We start from the raw sequence: 12,460 nt of genomic DNA on the forward strand, positions 1-12,460 counted from the left end.
TTTTAACAAGTCGCATTTTCCAAGACCAAGATCACATATTTTGGTCAAATAGTTTTTATTTGCCAGTATGTTACCCTATGAATGATTGGGATGTCCTGTAAATGGAGATAAGTAATTGCTGATGCAACTTGATAAGCAATAAACTCTTTGTCTGCTGATTCTAGTTGAAATACTTTGGAAATATCTTTATCAAATAATATATCATGTAAGTTGGATGAAGGGAAATATTCCATAATTATTTGATAGTTTACATTGGTTTCACCAACTGCCATAATTGAAGTTATGTTCGGATGTCGAATATGACTGAGGAGAGTTATTTCTCTCATAATATTTTTTTCCATCGTACCTTTCAACATTACTTTTACAGCTACATCATTACCAGCAAAAGTTCCCTTGTACACCTTGCCTTGTGCTCCTTCTCCCAGAATTACATTTTACAATTTTACCTTACTAGGATTTACAGAGGGAATATTGATACGATTTAGTTTTTTGATATTTGTGTCAGTAGGAACGACAAATTCAGAAATTGGCTTTTGTTCACTGACTTCCTTTGATGCTGGTACATGTTGTTCATTTTGATCACTCATTTTTGAATTAGTTGTTAGTTGAGAGAAAATTAGAGATGTTATGGACTGATTAGATGAACTCATAGATATTTTGTCAACTTCAATCAAACATGGTGGTGGAATCTTAGGAACAGATGTCGATTTTTTATGTAAATGATGGACTGGTAAATTTACGTCAATACCACTTACATGCGTCTTATCACTCGATTGAGTTTGGATCGGAGATTCCTTTACTGATTTTTCAAGTTTGTCACCGGTTTTTTCTTTTTTTTTGGTTGTGAGGAGAAATACATGCAAATAGTAATCAGATTTTTTCAAGTTAAGTTTACCATAATTCCAAAAATTAATGTCTTCTCCTTGTCCATCCTTGAAAGATTCAATAACTTCTCCATTTAAATGACCGATTTGAATCACACAATTTTCAAAAAAACGTATTCTGATCGTCGATATATTTCTCAGCTAATGCAGCTTGTAATTCTTGAATAGAGTAATTCTAGTTTCCATTTAGCATGATCTTTTTTCTTGGTGAAAATATAGTTTTGTAAGTATCATCTGAGGGACTAGTTTTGTGTTTCCAACCCACATTGAGTACTCTCTTTAAAAAGTGTTTTTCAATTACTTCAGCACTTTAGCATTTTTGTTTTTTGTTTCCAATTTTTTGATCTGTCACCTAAACCAGATACAACAGATGTATATTTCGTTAATAATTACATTTTATAATTTAAAAATATTACCTTAGAACTTTTATTAGGGAACTTTTCCTTGATTTTACCCAACATCTCTTCAAATAGTTTAGATTTTTCTTGCTTAGGCTCACTTATTTCTATTTTTTTAAGGATACAATAACCAATTATTGTTCATTCATATAATCAAACTTAAAGTAATGGAGATGAATTTTTTTACCATGATCATGAAACTTGTAAGAGTCAACTTCATCGTTGATAAACACAAAATTTCCGTCAGACTCTAACACGAATATCTCTCCTTGCAGTTCGCAAGACAAATAACCTCCAATTTGGAAAAGATCTAATAAAGTTGATTTCCTTATTTTGTTATCTTTTATAAGAATGTTAACACTTGTGTTGTCGCGTGTGATTTTGATCTTTTTCATTGCAACGCCAAACATCTTGTAAAGCAGAAAAAATTAATAAAATTAAGAAGATACAGTGAGCGTGATAACCTACATTGTGCTTTTATTTCCATACCGCGCGTATTTCAATCAACAACGTTTTTGCACTGCAATTGCCTCACCTTTGATTCGAATTCGAGCCTACTAACATATGCTTGCTTGCTAACTCGCTCGCTCACACTCTCGTTTTTCGATAAATTCGGCATGCTTGCGATTTCGCATACAGATGGCGTATAGACGCTTCCGTATTTAAGAGCTGCAGAGCTCTCTCGAGCCTCGTCGATTGAGCGAACAGGATGCTCCCGCATAGCCGTCACTGCTCACTCTGCTTTGCTGCAACTTTTTTTGTCAGGCCTTGCTAGCACGTTACAGTTCGTCAGGCCGTCTTGCCAGTGCCATTACGTTTGCCTACACTTAACTCGCATTCAACCATCACCTTCCGTTCTCGCAACTCGTAAGTCATAATTTTCGCCTGCACTTCAAATCAAATTTAGAAACGTCTTGTTAGTTTAGCACTTGTTAGCTGAGACAACGTTTTTGCTTGTCTTTTTGCTTGTCAACGTTGTAAGTAAAGTTTCCATTAATTAAGCATTTATACTTTTTCTTCATACATTTATTTTACGTCTCTGTATTATTAAACTTAAGAATAAAGGTTGTTCATAGCACTTTCCATATAGTTTAAATATTGCTGTTTTTTATTTTAGCACTTTTCTTAGCACACAAAGTGTATCGCTATGAATTTCTTAATGATTGTATCCCCCTCTTTTTTATTGTAATACTTTTCTTCGCGATTTTTTTTAGTGCTTTTGTTTCTAACCTTGACGATGTCACAAACAATAACAAAGGACCAAAGGGTAGTGCAACGGGTACAACAAATAAAATGGTCGGGAATTGCGTTCTACGAAGACTAGTTACGCGACCTGGTATTAAAAGATTGGCTTGTTAAACACGCGACTGTTAAACAAAAGGCCCACTGTAAAGTTTGTCAAAAAGATTTAAAGTTTTTCTGTAAAAGTGACTTTATGGCTCATAGCACAACTTCTACTCATACCGATAATTTTAATGCTGCAATCGATTTAGGTACTATCGTAAAAGTCGTTAATGAAGGGCTATTATTTCTAGATAAAAATCATGCCATTAAAATGCGCGTATTAATGTTTATTGCACAAAATTCTGTCAGTGTTCGGCTAGTCAATAAGTTAGTTAAATTTATCAAAAATCTTCTAGAGGATTCTTAAGCTGTGAAAAATATTCATATAAAGGAGGATAAAGATGCAAAAGAAATTAATAACGTTTTGTTCGAAAAAGAATTTGAAAACTTTAAAAACATTTTAAGTAATTCATATTACTTGGTTCTTGTTGATGAAAGCTCTGACATTAGTAAAACAAAATTGCTTCGTGTTTGTGTACAGTATTTGTCACGCTGCCTTTGTACCTGAAAATAAAAAGGGGGGGGGGGTACGCAGGAAGTGGATGCCTCGTCTCGTAAGTCCTCCGGGTCCTCTTGGATTCTGCTCCTGAAAAGGGGAGTTGTACGGGATTCCTCCTCTCGTTCTACCGAGAGAAAATAATTATGGGAAATGTTCTCGCGTTACGTAAGGAAATCATTTATTGCACTCTCCACCCTGCTCTACAAACAACTCCTCGACGGCGCTACAGTGGTTCCGCCTCGCCGCGCGAACCGCGAGCCCACGTTTGGGGTCCTGAGACCAGGAGGGGCCGCTGCCCTAACGCTCCCAGCCATGTCACGCACGCACACACATGCGCAACCTCACACGCAACCTCTCGTCCCTGTCCTTTCCCGGCCCGCTACACACCTGTTCTCTGCTATCGCGCCGTTTTCTTCTCGTCCCGTGTTAACCTTCTCACCCTGTCTCTCTCTCTCCCTCGCACACTATCACTGTCACTCGGTAAACTGCTCCTTATCCGCTTCAGTCCCTAGTCCCGGTCCTCTCTCTCTGTCTTTCTCTCTCTCGGTCTCTCTCTTTCTCTCTTCCTACACACCTGGAGCGGAAACGCGCGAACACCCCCAAGATTCAGCACTCCCGAGCAAGCACCCGCGACTTCCCGCATCCTGGTTCTTCCTCTCTCTCTCTCTCGCACTCTCTCTCTCTCTCTAATACTCTGGCATACAGAATTGTCGGTTAAGTTATCACTTGTTTTGCTGCTCTCCAGTGTTTTTATTTTTATTTCTGTCGGCTTTTACATTCACATTTAATCCGTATATAGCGCTGTGTAGAGATAATACATTTACGCCGTTACCAAGAGAATTCTATGTGTATCTTTTGTGTTTATTTTTCTATTTTATACTCATTTTTCAGTTTATTTTATTTATCTTTGGAAGACGCGACTTTTTAGCGAAATATATGCTTCAAAATACAAATTCAATATTTTATTGCTTAAATTTTACGACAGTTACTCTGTTATTTAGTATTAAGCGTGGTTACGTTTAATTATTTTATTCGATTGACTCAGTATTGTTTGCGAATTTGAGTGCAGTTATTATCTCAAAACTGTATTGATATTTTATCACTTATTTTAGCCTTATTCGTCCAGCCTGCTATAATTATATTTGTGTAGAGATTTTGTTAGTTTGATCCGGACGTCATCGCGATGAATAAATGTAAAAAGTGTACAAAAAAGATTGCGAATGATGCGTGGAATTGCACGGCATGTCACAATGCATTTCACCCAGGTTGCATCACGAACTATATATTGTCGAGACCCGAGAATGATTGTTGTACCTTTATTGTTGCGACGTATGCATCGTTGCTCTAGAAAGAGAGGTGATGGGGTCGTCGAACCGATTACTTCGCGAGCCGAGGGGCATGATGTGAATCGTGGCCTTGCAGACGTTGTTGACATGAATGTTTCATCGCCTGGCACGTTGAGTCCACGGTGGGCTGCCGGCTTGCCAACTGAAAGCGATGATAACATGATAGTCGGTGCGGCCAATCAGACGCCTCTGATGCCACTCGGTTGGGAAGGCTTCGATGAGAATCACCACTTTCTCGAACTAATGACATCTATAAATGGCATAAAATTGTATACTGTTGATCGCTTTGATGCTATAGATGAGTGACTAAACTCCATGAATAGCCGGGCGATGGACCACGAGGGGCGTATCAGGGAGCTCGTATCCGAGAATGCTGCTTTGCGGGTCCGGGTCGGCGACTTTGCATCCTAGATGACCAAATTGAAGGCGGAAGTGAGTGCGCGTAGGACCATGGAGAGGGCTAAGCCTACGGTTGATTTGAGGGTGACTGGAGTGCCATGTGAGTCCGGTCGCTCCCTGGCCGAAATTATGACATATGTGCTAATTATACTGGGTTTACAACACTTAGAGAGTGATATTTTAGGTATAAAACCTATGCAGCCAAAGAGTGCTGAGACCTCGGCGGAGGCGGCTGGACCTGCGGTGGCACCTGCGTATAAATATAAATCGTTCATTGTGTCATTCAAGTTGACTGGTACGCGTGATTTTGTTCTGTCTAAGAAAAAGTCCTTCAGCGAAATTAAAAACTCGACTCTGTTTCCCGATCTTAACACCAGCGCTGTTATAAAGCTTTACGAAATGCTGTATTACCCAGTATACAAGCTTTACATGCAAACCAAGGACGTAGAAAAAAAACGCGGTTATAAATATATTTGATCGCGTGGAGGAGAGATTTTGGTGCGGAAGGATGATGAGTCAGATATTGTTGCTATTGCTTCGGATTTGGACCTAAAATTGTTGAATTGACTGCCTGCCAGACCTTCCTCAGCGCCTCGAGGTGCATGCGCCAGTAGTTTGCGTATAGCACATATAAATGCGAATTCCATGGGGGCATATATGGATGAGATTGGATGGCTGCTTAATGAGTTAAATCTTGACGTGTTGGCTATATCCGAGTCATGGCTTACTTCAGCACGGGACTCGTTACTATACTCAATTCCATCGTACCACCTACTGCGTAATGACCGTACTCTGAGATCAAACACCGGTAAGAGATAGTATGTCCAGGGTGGTGGTGTGGCCTGCTATATAAGAGATACAATCCGTTGCAAAGTGTTGGACTTCTCAGTTATATCATTGGTTAATGAAAATGAATGTATGTTTGTTGAGTTGTCCTCACTAATGTCACCAAAGCTCTTGTTGGCTGTGGTATATAGGCGCCCTAAAGGCGAAGTACTCTCGAAATTTTTTGAAGCCCTCGGTAGGTGTTCTACGCATTATTCGAACTTGGTCATTGCGGGCGATTTGAATACCAATATGTTAGGTACCGATTTTTATTCAGCTCATCTTCGTGGGCTCCTTACGGATCATTCACTGGTTTTGGTAGAGTTTGCGGCTACGCATCATCGAGGGGCCGTGAGTACTTGGATAGACCATATCGTGGTCGATTCCAAGGATAACATATTATCAGTTAGGCAGTCATCGGCACCGTTTATGTGTGAACATGATTTTATTTATTTGGACTATAGGATCGAGGTGGTACGCGAGATTAGGGCGGTTAGAAGGTTGCGCGATTTCCGACATTTTTCAGCCGAGAGGTTCTCGACTCAGCTCTCCGCGGCTATGGACCAGGCGTCGGATGTATTGTACAATGGCAACGTAAACAGTGCTCTCACGGGTTTTCGGGAGATTGCAGTGGGTCTCCTGGATTCTATGGCTCCTTTTAGTTACTGCCGCTACCGCAGGCCTCCAGCGCCTTGGTTCACGGAAGATTTGAGAAATCGTTGCAAGGCTCGCGATCGCACGTATAAGAGAGCGAGGCGAGCTGGTGATGATGATTTGCTGCGGGAGTATAGAGTGCTTCGAAGGCTGGTGAAGGCTGAAATACGGCGTGCTCGGGAGACCTTTCTTCGCCAGGAGCTATCGAGGGCTGTTTCCCTGAAATCATCATGGCATGTTTTGCGCCGATATGGTCTAGTTGCTGGTGGGCCCCCCTCGCAGGCAAGCAATTTTCCGCTTGATTTATTGACGAGATTTTATTCCTCTATTGCATGTGCTCATGATCCATGCTCTACGGAGGATCTCGATCGTATGGTCAGTGATGCTTCTTGCGATGGTTTCGCGTTTCGTCGGTTTACCGAGATTGAGGTCTGACAGGCGATGTTGCATTGTCTCTCGAGGGTTAAAAGTCTGAGTAATGATGGGCTGTCGTTGCGTTATTTTAAGGATGTACTTTTCATCATATCGCCTTTTTTTGTACATATATTTAATACCTTATCGGCCACCTGTACATACCCGAATCTGTGGAAAGTTTCAAGTATCGTGCTGTTATCAAAGGTTAAAAACCCCTCTGGTCCCTCGGAAACTGGCCCGGTGGCCAATCTGCCTCATTTCGGTAGGGTGCTGGACTACTTGATTGCTGAGCAAATTTATGATTATTTGGAAGGCGCCTCGCTCCTATCACCATTTAAATCGGGTTTTCGGCGAGGGTTTAGTATCCAGACAGCTCTGCTGCGGGTGACTGACGACATTCTATGGGGTATGGATAGGGGAATGAAAACTTTCTCTGTTTACTTCAATTTTAGAAAAACCATCGATACTTTGGATCACCGTAGACTCTTGTCAGCACTCAAACAGCTAAATTTTACTACTGACTCAATTCGTTTTGTGCACTCTTTTATATCAGGACGCTCTCTATCAGTGATAAATGGTAGTGGAGGTATGGCTGAGCCTCGTAGCGTTACCTCAGGAATCCCTCAGGGATCGTTGCTTGGCCCAGTACTGTTTCTCGTCTACATTAACTCTGTCATATCGTGTCTTAAACATAGTAAAGCTATGCTCTTTGCAGAAGACCTCCAGTTGTACATCCAGTGCCTGCCTGAAGATATACCGGATACTATTAGGAAGTTTAATATGGACATAAGTGCTGTCGATTGTTGGACCAATAATCATGGACTGTCGTTTAATTTTTCTAAGATTACAGCACAATCGTTGGCAACGCCTCAGTTGCTGAGGACGATTGATTATTCAGATATACCACCAATAGTTGTTCTCGATACAGTGGTGCCCTTCGTTAAGTCGGTTAAGAATTTAGGTCTTATTATCACCAACGATCTTACCTGGAACGCCTAGGTTTCTCGGGTTTGTTCGGCTGTCCACAGTGTATTGCATAGGCTCCAGTTTAGGGCGGGTTTGTTGTCGTGGTCAATGAAGAAAATGCTTGTGGCTGGACTTGTGCTCCCCCACTTCGATTACGTGTCTCTGGCCTACTTGGACCTTTCGCAGTATCTCCAGCTCAAGATACACCGTTTGTTTAATACAGTTGTAAGATTCATTTTTGGGGTAGGCTGCGACGCTGAAATGAGACCCTTTTACCAGCAGCTCGGTTGGCTGACTGTTGGGGCCCGGAGGAAATACCTTCTGGGTTGTATGATTTATCGGTTGCTTACCTCAGAAAAACCGGAATACTTGGTGGACCTATTTCTGCAGACCGAGGGCCTGAGGAGATTTGCTAGGCGTGTTACGTCTATCTATTTTATACCTTTCGCACGCACAGTCACGTATGAGCGTTCTTTTGTCATAAGTGCTCTAAAATTATGGGAGGAGATTCCTGGGTCTGTGAAATTGAAGGTCACTTACGAATCTTTCAAAGTTGCACTTTTCGAACATTTGTTTAATGATTGATTTTGAGAGTTCATTATAAATATTGAGATGGATTTTGAAGCATATATACTTACATATACATATATGAACTCGCGGCTATACTTACTGGACACACAATAATTTTAATTTATGTATTTTATATTAACAGATGATTTTATATTAATTGTTATGGAAATGCGTCTCATGAATTGTTCTAATAGTCTGTTACTTATGCCAAAAATTTTTTATACTGTATATTTATGCTTGTGTTATATAATAATGTTTGTAAATCCTTTTGTATTTTTTTACATTGTCATACGGTTTATTAAACCTTGGCATTATTGAATTTGTTTTCATCATCATCATCTCTCTCAGTCCTCTGTATACTCCAGGACTTCGTCCAGGAGGCCTTCCGGCGCTCGCGAGCCCTAGCACGACGCACAAAAAAAACGGAGGGAAAACACACGCTACCTCTCGGCTCTCTGACTCGTGGCAACGGTTTATGGCGTTCTGCTGGGCCTCGGGCTGCTGGTGAGTCCGTGGAGCTGACGGCGGTGGTCCTACTCTCTCTCTCTCATCCTGCGGTCGCTCTCCTTCTCGTCCTGGATCTCCTCCTCGCGGTGATGGTCTCCGACGACGGGGACACAGTAGCTTTCTCTTCTCTTTCTCTCTCTCTCTCGTTAGCCAACAACTTTCTCTCGCACTTTCTCTCTCTCTCTCTCTCGCTCACAAATCTCTCGCTGCTATGCGTTCGCGAAGGCTCTCGATTCGAGACTGCATCAGCCCGTTCCGCTGCAACCACAGCGCGTACCTCTCGACTTTTCTTTTTTTTTCTCTCTCTCTCTCATACCCGAGGGCCGCCGCCGCGACCCGAACAGTGGTGCGCGCGCTCACGCGTATATTTTCGCCACTGTTGCTGCTGTGTCCCACGTCGCGTCGTCCTCTTCTCCCTTTTTCCGGGAGTCAAAACAAAAAAAACGATTCCGGGAAGGTAAGCCTTTGCCGGTGACGTCATACGCGTTGCGTCAGCGAGAGCGACATGAGCCGGGAGGCTCAATTTGCCTCGTCACATATTTCTTACAGCAAACAAATTCTGTTGTCCAACATTTGTCGCAAATAATTGAAATCGATGCTTAGAAAGGTACTGCACACGAGCTGTTTCTCGCATTTAAGAAATTCCTTGATGATAATTCAATGTATATAAAAAATACAGTCACTCTCTCATGTGCTAACGCTAGTGTTGTGGTCGGTTAACATAACAGCTTTCAAAAGTGTCTTTGCGATTATATTCTTTATTTGATTGTCCACAATTGCATTTGCCGCTCAGCCGCGATCGTTGTGAAAAATTGTTGTAGTATGCTTCCGAAGTAAATAGAAGAACTTGCTTGCAGCGTGTACTCTTATTCATTAAAAAGTTCAAAGCGCACCATGAAAATATCGGAGAATTTAGAATATTTAAATTTGCCTGATAATGAAGCACTCAAGTTTTCGGATAACGCGATGGCTTGAAGCTTTTAAATGTTATGATCATCTTCTTTCTATGTGGCCAGCTTTAATTTCTTTTTTTTTAATTAAAGAATTTGAAAAAACATGCCTGTTGCATACTAAAAATGAGCCTGAATTGAACGCAGAAGAAATATTAAATTAACTGCAAAATATTACTGTAAAAGCCTACGTAAGTTTTTTACATTTTACCTTGAATTTCTTTAATTCTTTTAATGCAGCCTTCCAATCAAAGGCTCACAAAACACACCAGATTCATGAATTTATAAAAAAATTATTAACGCAACTTGCAACGAATTTTATAAATTTAAATTTAATAGAAAATATTTTTTCACCGGATTTTGATGTTACTAAAAATCTGGTATCTTCGAAAAAAACGTATCTGGGATCTTTGTGTTCGTAAATAAAAAAAAAGTTAACGAAAGAAGAGGTTGAAAATGTAAGGAGTTATTGCAAGAATATTAACGTTAAGGTTTTATTGAAATAAAAAAACGTTTTATTTAAAATGACGATATTTTCAAATATTTAGATTTTCATCATCCATAGGTAGTATTAAATAAAACGGGACGACAACAATATCCATCTTTAAATAGTATTTTTTTGAAGTATTTCTTAATTTTAAATGCAAAAACTATTGCCGTGGAGTGGCGTGATATTTGTACAAATTTTGACGAACAAGAAAAATTAAATTTTGATACAGAAACTTTTTGAAGTAAAATTATAAATTAAAAAAATCAAGCAAATGAGTGTCTTTACCCCGCGTAAACTTCGTTAGTAAAACGAATTTTTGCTATACCTCACTCAAATGCGAAACCTGAGCGAATTTTTTCTGCTGTAAATGAAATGAAGGATGAAAAAAGTAATCAAACTAGTGTTACCTTATTTAATGCGCGATGCTTCGTAAAGTCATATGGAGCGGCGTACAATATTGATTGCGAAAACTTGGTAATAACGCAAAACCATTTTGATAAGTTTAATAGTGCTAATATGTACTCCAAGTGAATTTTTAACCCACTTAATTATATTTTATTATTTATTATACTTATATTTCTAATCAAAATCTTATCTAATAAGAGAGATAGTATTTTTGCAGTAAGTTTCAGTGGTTTTATGGCTTCGAGATCTTTGTAGTTTGATAATAATTGCTAGATAATAAAAAGTTAGTTTCTAAAAACAACACTATTATTGTAAAGTAACCAAAGAATTAGAAATAAAAAAAATGTAAAAAAAGATCTCTTGGCGAGGGAAGTCCATTATTAAACTAATGTGTCGATAAACAAAATTAGATTTTTTTATAAATAAAACATTTTTGTTAATCTATTATCATTCAACTATCAGAACTCTACTTCTTTCACTGTAATACTTCATCAACAAACACGATAAATTCGATAAAAATTCAACATGCTATAGACAGTACCTCTCGAGTGGTGTGAAGACCTGTCTTGTCAATAATATTACACAAAAACGTGACAAACATGAACAACCATAAAAAAAGCACATCTGTCATAAAATTTATTTTAATACATGATTTAGTTATAGTCATATTAATCATAAATTTTTGCATAGATTCAATAAAATTGCACACAAGTGAGCGCTTACAGTATCTCGGTGGGCGGCTCTTAATATTAAAAGTTATGATTTCATAAATCGCAGTGCACACAAGCGAGTGCTCGAGATTACTAGAGATAAAGCTCTTTAATTTTTAAATACTTGATGGAAACACGGAGGTGCACAAGCGAGCGCTGAGAATTAATTGGGATGAGGCTCAAAAATTTAAAGTACTCATTAAGTTAATAAAAGCGCAGTGAAGCGAGTGCTTAAAATTACTTAGGATGAAACTCTTAATTCTTAAAATACTTATTAGATAAAAAAAAAGTGGCTAAGCTTTTTTGTTTATTAATGAAATAGACAAAATTTCAGGCAATAAAAAGTATTGGGTAGCTAGCAATAAATTACTTTAAACGTAGATTAATGAGCTTACTTAAAAAAAGTGAACCTTGCGTATTTGCTTCAGGGAGTTAGTTTCTTATTCATGCATGCTTCACTGCACTAAGTAATTTATTAATAAATAAATATCTATAAATAAATAAATATCAAGATTCTTTAAAATATAAAATGGAAAAAAAAAAGAAAATTCAACACCTAGTTTTGAACTCATAATCTTTGGGTCCAAAACAAAACGCGCTTCCATTTGAGCTAACACTCGTTGTGACTCATATACCTTAAAACTTACATATGTTTACAGTAAATACCAGAGCTTAACCTTCACTTTATTATGCGTTTGTTGATTCCATTTAAATTGTAGTTTTGTATTAATTGTACTCTCTTGGATATTTCAATTTTCCTTAGTTTTTGAAGAAAAGCTTTTTAGCGTGGGCCTGCAAGCGTGGCAAGACTCTAGAAATTAGCTTGTTGAGTCTTCGTTCATGTTTAAATTCATAATAAATCCAGGTATACGATTGCATTGGATAACTAAGGACGAGCTGCTTTAGATTTCTTTTAATTAGGTAATAAACAAAAGCATGGATAAGCAAGCGCATTGGGTCATTAAGGAAGACTGGCTTGAGATTTTGTTTGTTTTTCAAGCAAATAAAAATGCAAAGAAGCAAGCACAGTGAATACTGGGAGTATGCTGCTTGGGATTCAAGCAATTACAGGTAGAATGTTATTGAAATACCAGTCATT

At 38.8% G+C, this 12,460-nt stretch overlaps 1 protein-coding gene across 1 annotated transcript; it reads left to right on the top strand.

The window, feature by feature from the left end:
- Positions 1–4,921: 4,921 nt before the first annotated feature.
- Positions 4,922–7,762, top strand: LOC149373312 (uncharacterized). The gene is made up of 4 exons (XM_089597449.1): positions 4,922–4,970; positions 5,055–5,274; positions 6,160–6,778; positions 6,968–7,762. The coding sequence occupies exons 1-4, from the start codon at positions 4,922–4,924 to the stop codon at positions 7,760–7,762; spliced, it is 1,683 nt and encodes a 560-aa protein (XP_089453575.1).
- Positions 7,763–12,460: the final 4,698 nt, after the last annotated feature.

This window comes from Copidosoma floridanum, unplaced genomic scaffold, assembly GCF_036245765.1.
Source record: "Copidosoma floridanum isolate Cflo_tuat_1 unplaced genomic scaffold, Cflo_Japanese_pri ptg000032l, whole genome shotgun sequence".
Taxonomy (NCBI): Eukaryota; Metazoa; Arthropoda; class Insecta; order Hymenoptera; family Encyrtidae; genus Copidosoma; species Copidosoma floridanum.